Here is a 20,665-nt window from a genome sequence, read left to right on the forward strand (position 1 = left end):
ACTATAAGTGTTTCCTTGACATTAATTTTTCCCATGACAGTATGTTTTTAGTAGTGCTACTTCTGCTTCCTGAAATTATTTCCAGTAACTTTCCCTAACCACACCCTCTGTCATGTGCTCTTAATAAAACCTTGCACCTACCTAAACCTGATCCTGACTGAAGAGAACAAAGGGAAAGAAGTGAGAGCTGTGGATCCTTTTTTCTGTGCATCTAAGTCATCCTCAAGGAACCGACCACAGCAATAGCCCATCTCACTCTCCCTCCCCTCCACCTCCTCAGGATACATTGTAACATTCCAGGTACTATGGTATGAAAAAGAAGTTGGCATGCCATTTGAAAGAGAGGGTTCAGAAGCCCAGAGCCAATCCCTGGGATCTAATCTTAACGTCACTTTTGCTGATGACCTCCAGTTAAGGAGTCTACAGTGGTAACACCACTATTACTCTCAATGACACATATTTCTCCAAGCCTTTGTGAGCTTTTAATTTTTCTCATCCTGATGGCTTAACTTCTTGCTGACTTATGATGCACCTATCTGTCATCCTCTGCAAAACACAGAGCATGAAGTCTACCTGCCACTGAGGCCTTCCTGTGTTCCTCGGTCCTTGGTGTGTGGCCCTTATACTGACTCATAGGCTTTTGTTTCCCTGAGGACACCCCATGTCATTCAGCTGAATCTTTCAAAAGTTATTAATTTCTCTTCTCCTCTTTCAGGCAAAACTCTTGAGAGATTTATCTGTAGGTTGTGACTGTTGAATTTCATAAGCCTGAGATGATTATAAATGCATTCATTGAATTATTCCCTCTGCAAGGTAATTCTCATCTTTGTTCACTTTATGACCCTTGTCACAAACCCCATGTTATGTGACATTAATATCTCTGCTTTCAAAAAACAGTATGTATGTAATATTTACATATGAAGTAAACATGCTGAAATGTTAAAAATTACTACATTAAAAATAGTTTTTAACAAGCCTTCCACCCTTACCACTCCACTACAATTGTTTGTAAAATTAGTGCGACCTGCTCCTACATTGTAACTCTAGTGGTTCTACCCCGTGTTCTTCTTCTGTCTTGAGATGCAGCAGCCTTTAACACAGCCCAGTGTCTCCTCCTCTGTCAACATCCAGGAAACCACAGCTGCCCCATTTGCTTCTCGCATGCCTGTCCATCCTCTCAGCCTCCCTATCTCAACTTTTTAAACATGGGTGCACCCCAAGGCTCAGTACACTTCAGCTTTCTGTCTACATTCATTCGTCCTGTACCCTGGCTTTGGATATCATTTGTGTATCAAGTTCACACCTTCCTCAACACCTCTCCCCAACCATGACCTCTTAGGTGTCGGATAAGTATGTCAACTGAACGTGTCCAACACAGGGGCTCTTGGGGTTGCTGTCTGAAACCCACTCTTTTCATACTCTTCCTCATCTAACAGGAATCCCATCCTACCATTTCCTCAGGTTGTAGATCTACAAACCATCCTTGATGCTTCTCTTTCTCATATACCTCAGTGCCAATTCACTGACCAATCTTGTCAGACCCATCTTTCAAAATATCCAGAACTTGTGTTCATCTTACCATGCTGCTGCTCTCTCCCTGATCCTAGCTACCATCATCGGCTGTCTAGACCAGTAATAGTTTCTGCACTGGCCTCTGCATCTAATCTCATCCTTTCATCCCCCAGCTGTAAAGTCATCCTCAGATGCCACCTCAGATGCCACCTCTCTGCTTCCAAGCTCTCGAAAAACTTCTCAGAGTAAGAGCCAAGGTTCTTAGCATGATGTAAAAAATCTTTCAAAGTTCAGATCTATACAACCTCTTTGATACGGTCTCCTCCTGCTCTGCCCCTTTCCTCCTAGCATCATGTGTGCCTGCTTAGCATCCCTTGCAGGTTCAAGGTCACACTTACCATAGAAGTTTTTCTCTAATGTTCTTCCCTCAGAAATATTATAGTTTAATATCTAATTTCTGTTTTTCTAGACACCTTCTTTTCAGCAGGTGTTCCCTGGTCACTGTACCTATTCTTTCACTCCATTTCCCACTCTTTCCTGACATTTTTAAGTCATCATCTAATATAGTTTTTTTAGTAAGTCTCTCCCACGAGGATATAAGTTCTGTAGAAGACATGATTTTTTTTTTTGTCTGTTGAATTCACTGTTATACTCTAGTGCTCATGGCTATGTTCTTCATTAAAGATGTTCAATAAGCAAAAGGAGCCTTCAAGAAGTTCACGGAAATGTGCACAGGCAAACGAATGAAATTTCATTCTGCTTGTGCAAATATATGTCAGATATAGGTCCACTTCTGATGTGTCATAGTTTTTAATACCAGATTAATAACTGGTGGCAAAAGAAGAATTCACAATGACATTCGAGGTTGTTTCTTAGACAAAAGAAACTGTGAAAGGAGGAATCATTTCAAAAATTATTTAATTCATTTATATTTTGCTTAAAGGCAGATAGAGAAAGAATGCGAGCACTGCCAAATGCTGGTTCACTCCCCAGATTCCCCCACAACAGCAAGAGGTGGACCAGGCTAATGCCAGCAGCATGGAACTCAATCTGGGCTTTTCATATGAGTGAAGTACTTATGCCATCACTAGCAGCCTCACAGGAGGCCCGGTAGTAGGAGGTTACAATCAGAAACAGAGGTAAGACTAAAACTCAGGTAGTCTAACATAGGATGCAGGTATCCCAAGCAGTGTCCTAAATACTGGGCCAAATGCTCATGCAGAGAGGGAGGAATATTCATTTCAGTTGACAGAGGAAATTGGTCTAAGGATGTAGCCACTGCTGCCCAGTATGATCCATTACAAGTAAAGCAAGTGAAGATAACTCTTAGGGTCTTTGTTATCCTCATTAAACACTTCCCTTGAAATGTGTTACTTCTATTCTTTGAAATCTGAACATAACTGGATTTACATTTTTCTTTAAAAAAAGCAATCATACTTAAAAGTCAAAATCAGAGCCACCTTTCAATGGACAAGATTGTTCCAATGTACACATGAAAATGGTTACATAATGTTTCCATTTTCCTGTACATCTGGGGTTAGTTTTCTGTTCTTAAAGCATGTCCATCTATCCATCTATTGTCAAATACCCAAATCTAAAGGCCTCCACCTCATTTGGATCTCTTAGGCCAGAATGCTGTGTGTTCACTAGGACATTTTCACTTTTTCATGTGAATGTTAAAACAAAAGCAATGCCTACCAATGATATAGTACGTAAAACAATGTGTCACGTCTCTTCCTACATTTTGACGATTTTTTCCCAGCTGTTAATTATTGCTAGCATACAGAAGACTAAAAAAAAATTTTCCTCACAAGCATTTATCTGAAGTCCCTGCTTAGAATGTTTATTGGAGCACCTGTGTTGAACTCAGGTTCCATTCTCCAATCCAGCTTTCTGCAAATGTGCACCCTAAGAGGCACCAGGTCATGGCTCAAGTACTTGGATCTCTGTAATGTACGTGGAGACCTGAACCGAGTTCCAGGAGCTTGGGCCAGTCCCAGTGCTTGTGGGCATTTGTGTGTTTGTATATATGTGTATCTTTTTAAATGTCTCTTTGCCTTTAAAATAAATACATTTTTTAAAAAGCTTCAAAAAAATAGGTGCTTAAGCATAAGACATAGGTAGACAAGCCAACATCTGCAGCACCGGCTTTCTATATGGGTGCCAGTTTGTGTCCCAGCTGCTCCAATCTCCATCCAGCTTCCTGCTAATGGCATGGGAAAAGTAGCAGAAGATAGCCCAAATGTTTGGGCCCTGCCACCCACATGAAGGACCCAAATGAAGCTCCTGGGTTCATCCTAGCCCAATCCTGGTCATACGGGTATTTGGGAAGTGAACCAGTGGGTGGAAGAGATCTCTTTCCCACTCTCTGACTTTCAAATAAGTAAATAAATCTTTAAAAAAAAACTTGAACAGATATCCCTCAATTGTCTTCAGAAATGCTCCCACCAAATTTAAAGCAGTAGCCCTGCCTTCTGTGGCCCCTACACTGAGGGACAGAGAGAGGGGTGAATGGGTACACTGCTAAGGCTGAGATAAAGCCCACCTTACAGAGACATATGTGAAAACTGACCTGGTCATTTTGAATTCCATCATAATTCATCACCAGCCAGTGCCCTTACCTAAAGGTTGTCCCAGAAAGACATCAGCTTAAGAAGTATAGGGAAGTAAACAGGGGGGAATTCATACCCCATCTGCAAGGCCTTCCATCAGATCATCAAAGACAGCATATCCCAAGAAACTCATGTGTATTTTTCCCCATAAAACACTGAGCAGCTGTCAATAAAGTGAGCAGAAGCACATAATTATTTCTGTTTATTTCAGGCAGAAAGGGAATGTGGTTCAGCTCATAATTTTTGCTTAAGGAACAAAAATAGAAAATCCTGCTTGAAGGGAACAGCGGGTGAGTGCAAGAAATTGTGAATACCAAGGAAGATCAGAGTGAGAGCATCCAGGAATCAAGCAGAGGAACAAAAGCCTTGCCTTTGTCCCATCTGCATCTCACACTCCAAGCACCCACACTTCCTAACACAACACATGATTTTATGATTTTTCTAAGACCCCTCATACTTCTAGGGTAATCAAGACAGGATCAGGGTAGATGAGAGTTCCTGTCTCTGACGGCAGCTCTACTTAATGAAGATGCTCCATTTTGGCCACTCAGCCTTCAGTTACGACCAGGGCTGAAATAACCTCACTCAGAAATGCATTTCCTAGTTCTGCAATGGAACATTAATCACTTTTAACAATAAACACCATTCACACCTTTAACAATGATAGGAATGACTGCAAGCTAGTCTCATTTGGCATTAGGAAAACACACACTGCTTGCCACAGCTCTGGAAAATGAATGGGGTTGAAAAAATACTGTTGACTATGTGTCACAAAACACTTGTTCAAATAGTAGTTCCAGATCCTGTTCGTGTACATATTTTTCATAGTTCAGACATTCACAGTTTGGGGGAGCAGGAATGATTAATATTTTGAAAAACCTCTGTGTCTGATGGTTATTCACAGTCCCCCACTAAAAGAATCTTTTTAATATTTCATTAATCAGAATCACCAAGGGCTCCGCATAATATAATCCTGGGAAACCTTCCTCTTTGTGGAGATGGTGTATCGTGGGGTTTTAGAGTAAAGGAAAGAGTTCCATAAGAAGACATAATTTCAGAAGTAAATCACTTGGTAAATCATGTTTACAGTGAAGAATTATATAGAACTTACATTTATGAGCCTTCAGTCCTTCAAAGGAAACCGGTCCAATCTCATAATACTCATACTCCCAGGTGTAATCAGAATTAGATGAAGATTGCTGGGAGGTCCTGTTAGAAATTAACCGCTGGGCAGACATCTCCACCTTGCACAAATGGAGAAAAGCAAATGTAAAACCTGTTAATTCAGCCACCACTGTACAGTTACCCGAATGACTCTTGACCCCATTCAATCCAGTGGCAGAAAGGCCTCAGGGAGGTCCTACTGCTAAGCCAGGGTGGGGCTCTCGTTGGCTCCCATTGGCTCCCATGTGGCCATGATTACCTTTTACCTTTCTGCTAGACCAGAATATTTTTTTAAAGATTTATTTACTTTTCTTGCAAAGTCAGGTATATAGAGAGTAGGAGAGACAGAGAGGAAGATCTTCCATCCGATGATTCATTCCCCAACTGACCATAATGGCTGGTGCTGCACCGATCCAAAGCCAGGAGTCAGGAACTTCATCCAGGTCTCCCAAGTGGGTGCAGGGTCCCAAGGCTTTGGGCCGCCCACGACTGCTTTCCCAGGCCACAAGCAGGGAGCTGGATGGGAAGCGTGGCTGATGGAATTAGAATCGGCACCCATATGGGATCCCGGCACATTCAAGGTGAGGACTTCAGCCACTAGGCCATGCTGCCGAGCCTCAGAATATTTTTGATATAAAACACCCTATTTGTTTTTGCGTGTGAACTTAACCTGATGCCTAGCATAACCAATGTTCAATAACTGATGATGAGAATAAGGGAAGGAAGGAGAGTGTCAGAATCTCTGACCTTGACAACTTCAGCCTCACCACCTGCATTTGCATATGTATATGATTTTACTTGTTGCAGAGAATTAAAAATTATTGGCAATGAAGTAGATCCGTATGTATCTATTAACTGCCTATGTGAAGCGAAGAACACAACTTTAATCTAATAAAAGTAGTAGAGAAAAACTGACCATAAAAGCTGCCTGGACTTTGGGTGCAAGACACCATGCACAAGGGGGGCAGGCAGAGCTGCTCAAAACACAAGCCAGGACTCCGCAGAAGAGGGACGAATTGACACACATGAACGTAAAGGAAAATTTGAATGACATCCCAGTCAAAACCAAGAGCCCTGCTCTCTTTCTGAAATCTCTTTCTCCTCCTGTGCCTTGGTCAGAACTGCCCTTGTTGCCACTGAGCACAAGTCCTACCCATGAACGCAGGCAGATGTCACAGCTATTGTATGACTGAGGACCTGGGCAAACAATTCCTCCAAAAGTAGAAAAGAATGTGCCATTTCCCATTGGTGAAAGAAAACTACAAGGACTTTAAGACAGGCTGACCTTTCCTTTCTGTAAGCATTCAGTTACCTTTCCAACGTTAGCACCAGAAGGAACATAAAATCCCTATCACAATACTGTCTCTGACCTTCTTATTATTTGAGTAAGAGGCTATTTCCCTCAACAACAAAATCAATCTCCTCAGGAAATAAAAATTAACAACTCTGCCCTAGGAGGCACTGTCCTCATTTATAAGCACTTGCCCCAGACCTGTGAGAGAAAGGAGTGGCTCTTCATTGCAGGGTTCAGAGATACAGGTTGGATCAACACAAACATAATTGCTCCTAGTAAATGTAAAGGATTTCACAGTATAGAGGAAAGGGCTTTCAATCTGAAATCAGAAGACCAGGCTCTTAATCTCTGCATTACCTCCATTTGCTGTGTCACCAAGCAAGACACACCATCTCTCCCAGGTTTCCCTCATCTGCAAAACTGATCTTCGCTGACGACCTGAGAACCCTGCTGTCATGAAACGGTTCTGCTGCGCTAACGGACACCATCATCGCCCATGAGCCCTCCGGCATCCTAACTGGAGTTTCTACTTCTATTCTTACCCCTGCAATCCACTCTCTGCTCTTCAACCAGCGATCTTCTACAAACTGTACTTATCACTTTTTTGCTTAACATGTACATGGATTTCTACTGCTATAAGGTCAAAGTCCCAATCTTGGAGATGTCTGCATGTTCATGACCCACTTTGTCCTATTGAGCCTGATAAGCTTGGGCCACATTTACTGTGTCCTCAGCCCTGCACACAGGCTGCCCCACTGGCACGACTGCTCTGATCAGATCTGCTGACCTTCTCCATTATCCTTAGGCAGTCTGCAAGGCAGCAATCTATTTTACATTTCAAAATGGTTGAAACAAACAAAAGAATAGTATTTCACAATGTAAAACCATTCCATGAAATAAAAATACAAGAGTCCAAAGTCCATAAATAAAGTTTTATTGGGATAGAGCCCCCCCCACTTATTTCTGTATTTTCAAAGAATCCTTTCTCTTTACATTATCAGAATCAAACGTTTTATGACAGAGATGGAATAACCTCAAAAGTCTAAAATATGTGCTTTCTTCTACAGAAAATATTGGCCAATCCCTGCCATGGAACCATGAAATGTAAATGACTTGAGTTGCAGTTTTCCCACTCGAAAAACAAAGATAGTGATTTATGCCTACTTCATGAGGGTACTGCAGATTAATTATGATCTTGCATGAATAATGAATAGCCAAGAATTGAGTCTTGTGATTTTTTTCATGTATTTGAAAGCCAGAGTTACAGGGAGAGAGAAACAGAGTGAGATCTTCCATCCACTGGTAACTCCCATAATGGCCACACTGGAGGAGGCTGTGCCATGCTAAAGCCAGAAGCCTGGAGTTTCTTCTAGGTCTCTCATGCGGATTCAGGGGCCCTAGAACTTAGGTCATCCCTTGCTGCTTTCCCAGGTGCAGTAACTGGGAGCTGGATTAGAAGTAGAACAGCTGGTTCTGGAATTGGTACCCATATGGGATGCTAGTATTACAGGCAGTGGTTTAACATGATATTCTACAATGCTGACCCCAAGGCCCAAGTTCTGATCAATAAAGAGTAGCCACTCTTTGGATGATCATGATTAGCTAAGCTGCGCTGGCCTGGAACATAAAGTTTAGGTTTCTTTTGATACTACCAATTTCTGGGTCAGACATTTCCTACCAATTTCATCAAGAGTTTCTTCAGTCTATGTGGTTTAGACAAATAAGATTATAATACAAAACAGCTGAAAGATATTAATTTAGATCACTTGGAAGTTATATTGATCAATACTCAAATCTGTGCTGTCTAATCAATCAAAAAATTATTAACATTCTTTTTCTTAAACTTTCTTTTTTTAAAGTAAGATGAAGTTAGATTTTATATCATTTTTATTAAAAATCAAAATGACAACCAGTGTAATAAGCAGAGCACAGGAGGCATAACAATTTGTCAAGAACAGAAAAAAATTAAAAATACATAATTTAGAGAAGAAAATAAGGATGTAGTATCATCTAGTCTCTAAATAGAAACCCACAAACCCAAGAGCTGCTCTCCCAAGCCTCACCTGCTCTCCATATCCGCACACAATGTTAATCCCTACTCTGTGGCTGCCAAGCTCCAGTGAACCAGCAGGTCTCCCCAAGATTTTATTAGGTCAAAAAGAAACAGTGAAAGATAAGGACTTTCAAATACAAGAAGTGCACAGACCTCCAAATGGACATGATCAGAAAATACGTTGGGGAAATTCCAACATGGCTAAATAGCCACATTAACTTCAGTTATTCTGGCATATATTAAAAAAATAAAAAGGAAGAACCATATTTCCAGGGGTGTGACTGATGGAAATTTTCTGTGAAGAAGTCAAAAAAAAAATGAAGACTCTATGGTACAAGTGAAGAGAAAGACACTGCTGAGGTCAGCCATGGGGTGTAGCCAGCTACCAGCTGCCATCAGACCATGTCAAGGCACAAGTGACTGCCAGGTACCCTGCCACTTGCACTTTTAGCTGAGAGGGAATTCCACAGTCACTCACTTTCACATCACCTTACGGCGCTGACTGTAGTCTGAGCAAAGTCTGGGAGTGGAGCAAAGAAACCGCCTTGCTTTCTTCTCCTTCCCCAACCCCCACAGAGTACAGGATAAAAAGCCAGGCAGTTTGCCTCTGTTCTGTCCCTAACAGCATCAACCATTGTCAGGAGACACATTCACCCTGGAGAGAGGTGAGAGGAGTCTGTGGCAACTTGTGTCTCTGCTGATATTCCCCAAGGTAGAACTTTGCAGTTCACAGTAACTTTGAGCACTAATTTAGGGCAGGCTGCTGACCTGGTCCCAGGGAAAGTTCATTGCCTACTTCCCTTCCCTGCCCCCTAACAAGTGCTCCCAGCACCTAGGGCCAGGAGGTGCCATCTTGATAAAGCAAGTGTAGGCTGTTATAGCTCAAGTGTGTGCACATCTTGGGGATTTTAGCTGAGGGATAAATGGATGCTCCTGACTTCTGAATCTGGCCTGGAGGATTGGCTGGCGTACACACTTAAGCCTGTGAGGCGCTCTCCTTTACTCCAACATGATGACCATAATCAAACTTTTCAAGGTAGAGCACAGACAGGGAGTAGGCTCTACCTGAACAGAGCATGTTCTTAGGACTCACAGTGGATCCTCCTCTCCCTGTGACTGTGGGAGCCATGTGCTGTGATTGTGGGAATTCTTTGCACAACAAGATGTGGGATGTCACTGCAAAAAAAAAGTAGTATGAGGAAAGGATTACAATTACAGAAGAAATAAACAAAATTGAACCCCTGCCTCCTCTTCCCCAGTTGTACAAAAGATCAGTGACATGAAGAGCTGGCTTTCTGAAAAACTAAATAAAATTAATACATCATTGGACTAACCAACCGAAAAAAAAAAATGGGGGCGGGAAGGGGGGAGAAGACCCACATGAATATAATCAGAGATGAAAAAGGAGATATTACAACATAAGATAGAGTACACAGAAAACTCAAATAGATCAATAACCATGATGGAGATTTAATCAGTAATAAAGGCCCTCAAACAAAGAAAAGCCCAGGACCAGATGGTTTCACTGTTGAATTCTACCAAATTTTTAAGTAATAATTCTAGTTCTTTTCAAACTAATCAAAGCAATTGAAAGGAAGGGAATCCTCTGAAACTTCTTCCATGAGACCAGCATCACCTCAATCTCCAAACCAGAAAAAGATACAACAAAGAAAGAGAACTATAGACCAATATCCCTACTGAAAATGGATGCAAAAAATCCTCAACAACATACTACTTCATAGAACCCAACAGCACATCAGAAAAGTCATTTATCAGGACCAAGTGCGATTTATCCATGGTATACAGAGATGATTCAACATATGCAAATAACAAAAAAAGTTATACATCACACTAACACATGGAATAATAAAAATCATATGTTTATATCAATAGATGCAAAGAAAGCATTTGAAAAATAAATATCCTTTCATGATAAAAAGAAAAAACCTTAAGCATACTGGGTATGAAAGGAACATGCCTTAACACAATCAAAACAATATATGATGAACCCATAACCAGAATTGTACTGAATGGGTAAAACTGGAAGCATTTCCACTAAGATGTAAAATCAGGCAAGGATGCCCACTTCCACCACTGGTGTGCAATATAATTATAGAGTTTTAGCCAAAGGGCCCGACACAATGACTCAAAGATTAAATCCTCACTTTGCAAGCACCTGGGCATATAAGTGCCATTTCATGCCCCAGATGCTCTGCTTCCCATCCAAATCTTTGCTTCTGGCCTGGGAAAGTAGTAGAGGATGGCCCAAAGCCTTGGGGTCCTGCACCCATGTGGGAAACCTAGATGAAGCTGTGGGCTCCTGGCTTCCCCTGAGTTCAGCTCCAGCTGTTGCAGCAATTTGAGGGAGTGAACTAGTGTTCTCTCTGTGTCTCCTTCTCTCTGTAAATCTGATTTGCCTTTCCAACAAAAATAAATAAATCTTTTTTTAAAAAAGTATACCCAGAGCCACTAACTCAAGAAAAAATATCGAAGGGATACTTGGAATTGAGGAAGTCATATTACTTCCTGTTTGCAGATGAAATGACGCTATATATAGGATAACCAAAAGACTCCACAAAGAGACCATTAGAGAATATGAAAGGAACACAAAAAAATCAGTAGCCTCTGTAGACATTAATAATGACATGACTGAGAATGAACTTACAAGATCAATACAATTTACAATAGCTACAAAAACATTAAAACACCTTGGAGTAAGTTCAGACAAGGATGTGAAAGTTCTCTCCAATGAAAATTACAAACATAAAAGAAAGAAATAGATTTCACACACAAAATTAAGCTTTTTTTGCAAAGTGGAAAAATTGTCCATGTTCATTGAAAATCATCACAATATTCACATTACCCAAATTAATTTACAGACTCAATAGGATCCTAATAAAAATACCAAGGATATTCTTCTCAGTCCCAGAAAAAAAGGATACTAAAATTCATATAGAACAATAGAACCTGAAAAGCTAAAGAAAATTTTTAAGATTTTATTATTTTTATTGGAACGTTAGATATACAGAGAAGAGGACAGAGAGAAAGATCTTCCATATGTTGATTCACTCCCCAAGTGGCCACAACAGCTGGAGCTGAGAAGATCTGAAGCCAGGATCCTGGAGCCTCTTCTGGGTCTCCTGCAGGGGTGCAGGGTCCCAAGGCTTTGGGCCATCCTCGAATTCTTTTTCCTAGGCCACGAGTAGGGAGTTGGATGAGAAGCGGGGCCACTGGTATTAGAACCAGCGGCCATATGGGATCCTGATGCATTCAAGGCAAGGACTTTAGCCACTAGGCTACCATGCCAGGTCCAGAAATTTTTAATAATAAAAACAAACTGGAGGCATCACAATATATTATGATATACTATAGGACTATTATAATTAAAACATTCTGGTACCAGCACAAAATGCACACTTAAATAAGTGGAACAGAATAGACATCCCAGAAATTAGTCCATACATCTATATCCAAATGTGCTAAGCCATTTTTTGGGGGGGGGAAATCATTGATAAACCATTTCCTGGAGGAAGGACAGTCTCTTCAGCAAGTGGATCATACTGGGAATGAATCAGCATGGCAATTATCAATACTTCAGCATTGACAGCAGCTCAACTCAGAACAGCTAAGATTTGGACTAAACCCAGATGTCGACCAATTGAAAATTAGATAAGAAAATATGGTATACATATGATGGAATATTGATTAGCCATAAAAATGAGTGAAATTCTACCTTTTGCAACAAAATTGATTCAACAAGAGACCATTGTGCTAACTAAAATAAGCCAGACCCCCCAAAATTTGCTTTCTTTGATTTGTGGGTTGCTAATATATACAGCACAAGAAAATGTAATATATATAAATAAAACTGACTTCTTGAGATTTTATTATTTTTTATGGTTCTTATCTATACTCCTGTTGAACAGTGGTCTTTCTCTTTCTATTTACTGGATTCTTTATTTAGTGGAGGATTAAGCTTGCGACTTTAAATTTAAAATATATCAAAAATTTAAAAAAAACAAGACGAAGAAAGGAGGAGGGAAGGTAGAAAGTATTATATGGGCTTCAAACAAAATATGTGAAATACATGAAATCTGTTCTCCTTTATAATTTAAAAAAAACAACCCTCCTAGGCATGGTCAGGCACTAGAGAATAAATTAGACTTGGGTGGATGCTGTGGCCTCGTGGGTGAAGCCACTGCCTCCAGTGCCAAGTGCTCCACTTCCGATTCAGCTCCCCATTAATGCACCTATGAAGACAGTGAGAGATGACCCAATCCCTGCACCCGTGTGAAAGACCTGGAAGAAGCTTCTGGCTTCAGCCTGGCCCAGCTGATTATGGGAGCAAGCCAGCAAACGAAAGACCTCTCTCTATGTGACATTCAGATGTCAGGACATATAAATCAACTACCTACCACAAAGGCCATGGTTTTCTTTTTTTGAAACAAATTACTTTATTTTTAAAGATACAGTGAGATAGAGAAATGGAGGACAGAGAGAGGTAGAAAGAGAGAGAAATGGATCTTCCATCCATTAGTTCACTCCTAAATAGTCAGGGTTGGACTGGGCAGAACCCAAGAGCCAGGAACTGCACTTGGGTCTCCCAGGTGGGTGGCAGAGACCCAAGATGTTGGTTTTCTGCTGCTGCTTTCCAAGGTGTATTAGCATGGATCCAAAACCATGATTTGTAACCCAAACCTTTATGCCAATATGCCAGCCGCTATATTATTTCTTATTCCATTTCTCTCCCTTTCACTATTTTCCTTCCCTCTAAATTAATCACTGGCAGAAATGTCATCAAAGTTACACATGCAAGGGTCCTGTAGGTGCAAATATTATGTTAAGTGTTAAAACACAAAATTATAATACATCTATTCTGCACATCTTTAATTGGCTTTATTTGCTATTCTAGAATTGGAAATAGATGCAGATCAAAAATGGCTCCGAATGGCTGACTCAGCCACCTGCATTGTTACAGGAAGAGAAAAAGAAGGAATATTCACAAATGAGTTTTGGCACAGGTGAACTGCTTACAGCTCTCATCTTTCCTATTTGAAAGTGGTTTGGGCAACTAGCTGCTTGTGATTGGCTGGGTCTTAGCTACCTGTTACAGGAGTAGGTCTACAGACTGTTTACTCATCAAATTCAGTTGTAGTTCCTACGCATGGAGAGTATAAACCACAAGCAGAGGCACCATTTGCCCAAATGTAATGCAAATTTCTGGCAGCTACTTGATAACAAGAGCCAACTAGAGCCAACCGTGGGGAGTTGGGGAGGGAACCTTCAGGGTTGCATAATGAGATGCATGAACAGCCTTCATGTAGAAGGAGGGACTTTTGTTTTCCTTAGCTACTTCTTGCAGTCCTTGCCTTCCAAAGGTAGGTTTGGAGTACCAAAACTCTAACCTATTCTTTAAAGCAGTCACCTAAGACCCTTGAAAGAATCCACAAGAAGATTCATTTCCTCATCCAAGCCTCAGATTGATCTGTCTAGGCACAAGACATAAACAGTAGGTTGTGCTAAGGCAGGATTTTGTCTCAAACCCAATACCGAAGCCTGGCATTACCCCTCTGAGCTTTGCTGAAATTTAAGATAGACCCATTCATCATTCAGAAACTGCCAGCATGTCTGGGTTGCAGATTCTCTCAGCACAATGAGTGTCCTCCAGCTTGTGCTCACACTTGCTTGCTCTCTCTCTCTCTCACACCCAGCGCAGGCAGCCTGGTGCCAAGGTATACTCACTGAGTACCAGAGAGCTGGCAGCTGCTGTGATCTCTTGAACACAACAGAGGGGAAGCAGCAGGCTTGTGGAGGCAGTTGCCCTTCTGGGCCCCTGCTCCTTCTGAGGGCCATCTTTGCCCTCGCCAACATTTTCCTAATGGCAGATTTCTTCCTAATATCTGTGTTGCTAAGGGTCACATTTTTTTGACAGAAGCTTAACCTCAACAAGCTTCCTTCTAAGAGCAGTGAGAGAAATTGCTCCTTCAAGCCATGGAAAGCTCTTCTGCAACAAAACCAATTATAAAAATTTCTACTGTACCTTAAATCACACTGAAAAGGAAGTTTGCCCTTTACAGGAAGGCATGGAATAGTGAGGGTCAGGGTAACGTATGGGGGAAGAGAAGGAGGAGGGTAGCAGGAAAAATGAAACCCAAGCTGGGAGGGAGTGGTTAGCAAGCTCCAGATATGTTTCACTAAGCCATCACCCCCTCTGCCCGCCCATGCTGTCAACACATTTTCTCACATTTACTTTTTATCTTTGCAATCCTTCCTACTCAGCCCTGGTTACCACAGCATTCCTGTGCCCTCTTTCTTCTTCAAGACAATTTAGGTGACTTTCTGCATCCCCTGTTTGAGATGGGGAACTCAGAGAACTGCCCATAGACTGAAGAGTTTTTCACCAGTATCTTTGGTGAATGATGATGATATGCACACCAAAGAGGCTGTGTCCTTGTTGCTAGACAACCTTTATTTCCACGTGAAATGGTGGATAAGATTTTCAAGTAAAGGCCAATCCCTGTGTAAAACTATCACACTATCCCAGCTGTAGGCAATGGCCTACGTTGCATTATACCTAGGTGTGAGAAAAGCAGCTAACAGCTGGTGGGTATTCTGGGCCTGGCTAATGCCAAATCTGTGTTAACTATACCACTGTGCCAGCATAATCACCTATTCTGGTATATTTTTTGTAAAGATACGTGGGGGGACAAATTCCAGAACACTGACAGGGTCTAGGGACCAGACTGTGATTGTACATAGGTCCTAGGTAGGCCCTGAATGCTAGGATGGTATACCAGCAGAGGACTGGGCATGGAGGGCTGTGGATTGCTCAGGTAAGGGGGTCTTGAGATGCATGGGAAGAAGGACTGCTGAGGGAGAGTGTGACAGATGAGGAGAGATTTCTGGGGAACTCTCACCAAATCTGGCTACTGCACTTGCAGGCAAATGAAGAGGGCTGAGACTGGCTGGTTTGGTGGAGGGAAACCAGCAGACCTTCTGGGGCTAAACCAATATACCCACCCACACGGGAGACCTGAGCTGGGCTGGTTGGTAGGAAACATGCCTATTGGCACACACATACTCATGGCTGGGGGGTTTACCTGACAGGGCTCAACTACAGTAATCACCAGTGAGTTTTGGGGCAGGGGGTGGACCATGTTAGGCTGAGCCATGACAACAACCAGTTCACAAGAGAACTGGATTTGGGAGTGAATTCTGTGGGGCACCATGGGCTCACCCCTGTGAGACTGCCATACCAGCTGGTTTGCTCAAGGGCTGGGGACCGTAATGGGCTGAACTAGGCATGACCATGGAACCTTCCAATACTCAAGGGTACTGGTGTTGGGAACAGGCCGGGCTGGTTCAGGCTGTAGCACCCATAGGCACATCCAAGAATTAGATGTAGGGTGAGCAAGGCTGCAACATTCACCAGCACAAAGGCCAACACTGGTGGCAGACTGCTGGGTAGGGGCCTAGCACCCGTTGGCACATGTGAGATCTGAGTCTGGGAGTAGGCCTGGTGGGGGAATTTGGGGTACTCCTCTGGTGGGCTGTTGTTCCTGCTGGTGAGCATGTAAGTCAGGAATGGGTGTTGGTCAGGCTGGGCAGGGTTGCTTCACTTGTTGGCAGGTGTGTGGGTTTACTCGGGCGGGGGCAGGGGGGCAGACCAGGAAGGGCCAGGCCAAACCATAGCACCCTGGCATGTGCAGGAGCCCAGATGGAATGCAGGCAATTCTGAGGTAGCCTAGGCCATCACACACATATGAGTCAGGGATGGGAGCAGGCTGAGTAGGGCTAGGCTGCAGCACCTACCAGCATGGGATTCAGGGTGGGCCTGGCCAGGTCATGCTGCAGCATCTGATGGCAAAGGCCAAGCTGGGTGATGGGTTATGCCAGGCTAGGTCAGAGCAACCACCAGCAAGTGCAAAATCTGGCTGGGAGCAAGTATGATTGGGGAGTTAAGGAGACACCCCAGCTGGGCTGTGGTTCCCACTAGTGAGTGCGAGAGATGGAATGGGGGCAGCAAACTGGGCTGGACATGGCTGCAGCATCCCCTGGCATAGGTGTGGACTGGGTCTGGAGTGTGCCAGACAGGGCTAGGCTCCAGCACCCACTGGTGCTCACAAGAGCCAGTATGGTTGTAGGACAGGCTGGTCTAGGTTTCTGCACCCATTGAACCATGTGAGAGCTAGGCCTGGGGATGGACCAGGTATGGCTGGGATGTAGCCAACATAAGAGCCAAGATGGGTGTGGACCAGTTGCCAAGGCCACGATACCTGCCAGGAAAGGAAGTGGGATTAGTCAGGCTGGGCCAGGGACAATGAGATCTGCCATTGGGAGATGACCTGATGGAGGAACTTGGGGAACTCCTCTGCCAGGAAACAGTCCCTGCAGGTAAGTGCAAGAACCAAGTCTGGGAGCAGCCCATTGCAAGCCAGGTTACAGTACCCATTTGCATACATGTGGGTCAGGTCTGGGGGTGTGCCAGGCTGGACCAGTTCATAGTACCCACTGGCAGATGTGAGAACCAGGACAGGGTGCAGGATGGGCTGTGTTAGGCCATAATGCCAGCCAGTTCACATCAGGGCCAAGATCGGGTACTGGTTAGGTTGGGCTAAGCTGTAGCACCTGCCAGCATGAGCTGGAACTAGGGGCAGGCTGGGCTAAGCCAGGCTTTAGCAGCTACTGGTGGATGCTGAGGAGAGGTGAGCCATGTCAGTCTGGGTCACACCTCCCATGAGCACACGTAAGACCCAGGCAAGCCCAGCAGGAGAGTTGGGGGGCTCCAACCTACTCCTGTTGGTGAGCATGAGAGCTGGCTCTGGGGGCAGATCAAGCTGGGCAGGGCTACAACACCTGTTGGCCTGCATGTAAGCTGGATAAGGGGAGAGCCAGGCTGGGCTAAGTGATCATATCTACTGGTGCATGCACGAGTCAAAATACAGGCTGGTTGCCACAGCATCAGCTAGCAAGTACTGAGATGGGTAGCAAATCCTGTCAGACTAGACCATAGAACTGCCTAGAAAGTACAAGATACAGGGCTGAGAGTCGGCCCAGCAGGGAAACTGTGGGCACCTCTCTGATGGGCTGCAACTCCCTCTGTTGAGCATAAGAACCAAGTCTAGGTGCATTCCCGGCTAGACAGGTAGTAGCATCCACCAGCATGAATGTGGGCTGGATAGGTGGGGTCGGTTGGGTTGAGCTAGGGTCTATGCCCACTGAGAGCTGAATGGGATGTTGCTCTGATCAGGCTGCACTTCCTGTTCATGTATGTGAGGGCAGAGTGGTGGGCAGGGTTAGGCTGGGCCACAGCATCCACTGGTTTGTAAATGAGAAGGGGCTGGAAACAGAACTGACCCAGCAACTGCAATCACCAGTGTGTGGTTTGCTGATGTGGGTGATGTACTGAGCTGGACTCTGCACTGGCTGGCACACACAGGAACCAGATTGGAATCACCTCTGGAGAGGTTTCTTTGGGGTTTCCTTGCAACTGGATCACTGAATTCAGAATTCCAACCACAGTGAAAATCATAGGATTTGTGGTCTGACCATGGCGTGCATTTGTCAGAACTGGGTTTCCATGGTTGTTGAGCCCTGTGTGGTATATAGCATGCCCAGATGCTCATGGGGTACATGACAAGCAGTTCACTGAGGCCTGAAGAGGACATCTAGTACTATGGAGGGCAGAACAAATTGGACAGCTCTCCCAGACAAGTATCTGGACAAACTGAGATTGTAAGATGGACTATGTCAGCCCATGGAGCTTGGAGAGACTTCCTCAACTTGGAGCAACAAAATCAGCAGCATCTCAGAACTATCAAAAAGCAGTATCCTCGGATGCTCCACACTGGAGATCCTGGTCTTCCCCCATTTCTGGGTACTGATGCAGTTGGCTTGCTGGGAGTGGCCCTCTCCCCTTCTCTCTTCACTTTAACCAGATCCCACAACAAGAAAGATTAGAAGCAGTTGTCTCATCCACTTTCCCCCATTCCTCAACCTTCTCTACCCTAATTGGTGGTCCACATGGGCACGCATCCCTCTCAACTGTGTAAACATTATCAAAAATAAAATGATTTTATTATTTTTTTAAAAAATTATCACACTGAGTGGAGATATCTAAGAGGTGCCTGATACCTTGAAAAGTAACCACGCATGCACACACACACACATACACACATATATAACTGGTCACACAGCCAGAAATGCTCCACATAGCTGCTAGCCAAGGTCATGAATTCAAAGCCCTATGGTGACTAGTTAATAAAGAGGGAGATATAACGTTCCTTCAGAGTGGGTCCATTCCCACTTGTAACAAGTTGACAGAATTCCTTTTCAACCCTAAACTGTCAAAATAGGCCAGCTGCTGAAGACCACCAACCTCCTCTATGTTGGACACAAAGGTCTCCTTAGTTACCTGTTCTTATCTTCTCCCTCCTTTATCCAGCAACAACAGCTGTCTCACTCATGGCACAGAGTTATCACCCTATTTCCCTCTTGCAGCAGAAACCCAACAAACAAAAATGTCCACTGAAACTTGACTTGGGGGGCTGACAGCCCAAGGTCAGAACATCAGACTTGCTGCTGTAGAAACTGAATCCCTCACTGCTCACAGGTACGATCTGGTCTACAAATCAGGCTGCCAGTGTGCCCATCTTGCCATGGTCTATGTGCCTACATCCACCCAGGGAACATTAGTGACCCTCTCGAGTGAGAGCTACCACAGCCTCTTACTGAGCCATGTCTAAGAAAGGCTGACAGCGCTATTCTCCAGCTTAGTGTTTTTGTTAATAAATTTTACATAAATCACCAGCTTCTATTTGTGTTTACCACTTTAATTCCCAAGTCTGTTGATTCTCTTTTTAAAGGGAAAAACCTTAGACAAATTACCTTTCAGAGTTTATTCAATGAAGAATGATTTGAGATTTGTGCAACCTTCAGAACCAGGACCGGTCTTAGGAACTCTGGCCTGGAACACAGTTAAGTACTCAGATGGAAAAGGGAAGAAGACGCAGGGACAGTTCAGCTGGTTACACGTGGGCCTTCCACCTTGCTTAGTCAGTTGAGTCATCTGTGATTGAGGCTCAGCCTCTGCGACTGATGACTTTTGGGGATTTGGTACCAGTCTACACTCCTCACGCTTTCAGTTCATTCTGAACTAAGGTCAGTTTGCACTATCGTAATTCCCAGTGAACAGGCATCCCAAGATCAAATTTATTCAAAACAAACAAAAAAGCAGCTTTCTTTGGAACCAACAACTTACTTCTTGGGGCATGGTTTTTCTCTCCTTTAATGACAGAGGTTCTCACACTGTCTCAGGACTTTTGAGTCTTCTCCAGGCTACTGTTCTTTGATTTGAGCAGGACGCATACTTCTGAAGTCTGGGACTCTGGCCACTCAATTCAGAATCTCTCTCTATCACACACACAGACACACATGTCAGATTGTTCTCCTCCATTATGAATATGGGTATACATCCCAAATGTCTTCACATTTTCAAGTTTTATGCTATTCCCTGGCATTTCTTAGAAAGCACAGTTACCCAGCAGACTGCAACAACATAGTGATTAATAGGTGACAGAGAAGTCTCTGTCTATTCTCACATCTCTGGTGTAGAGCAGATAACTGGTTTCAAGCAGCAAGACATGAAGAACATGTATTCCAAAGCCCAAGGACTTCCTCTATTACAGAAGTAGAATCCATGTAATAGAACAATTCCGAAGTCAAAAACAGGTCTTAGTATTTAATACAGATACTCCATCCCCACTTAAAAGAGCACTTTCTAATTTAACAAGTAGATGGCCTTCCTTTACCAGCTGCTGCCTCAAAGGGAACAAGCAAGCAGTTTAGATTCACAGGTCTGCCTCTTCTGCAAATGCCCGGGCATCTAGTCAATGTTCTCTGGCTGTCTGTACTCCCTAGTGTAGAACAGGAAATGTTTATTGCCTGAACATTGGGCTGGGGATACAATGATAGTCTTTGAATTTTTGAAGGTGTTTTTGGAAATAGTTTTTCAAGACAGTATGATAAAGA

The 20,665-nt window shown here is 43.5% G+C and overlaps 1 protein-coding gene across 2 annotated transcripts in view; it reads right to left on the minus strand.

Moving 5' to 3' along the window:
* The window catches only part of MRAP2 (melanocortin 2 receptor accessory protein 2), a 57,067-nt gene that overhangs the window by 24,234 nt on the left and 12,168 nt on the right, over nt 1-20,665 (minus strand). The window contains exon 2 of one of the 2 annotated variants that reach the window (XM_004580422.2): nt 5,236-5,368. In XM_004580422.2, coding sequence (XP_004580479.1) covers nt 5,236-5,362 — 127 coding nt within the window. In that variant the 5' untranslated portion in view covers nt 5,363-5,368. Of the gene's footprint in view, nt 1-5,235; nt 5,369-20,665 lie in introns of those variants that run through there. The other variant, XM_058661050.1, reaches the window with a different exon arrangement.

The sequence above is a fragment of the Ochotona princeps genome, chromosome 1, assembly GCF_030435755.1.
Source record: "Ochotona princeps isolate mOchPri1 chromosome 1, mOchPri1.hap1, whole genome shotgun sequence".
NCBI classification, from domain to species: Eukaryota; Metazoa; Chordata; class Mammalia; order Lagomorpha; family Ochotonidae; genus Ochotona; species Ochotona princeps.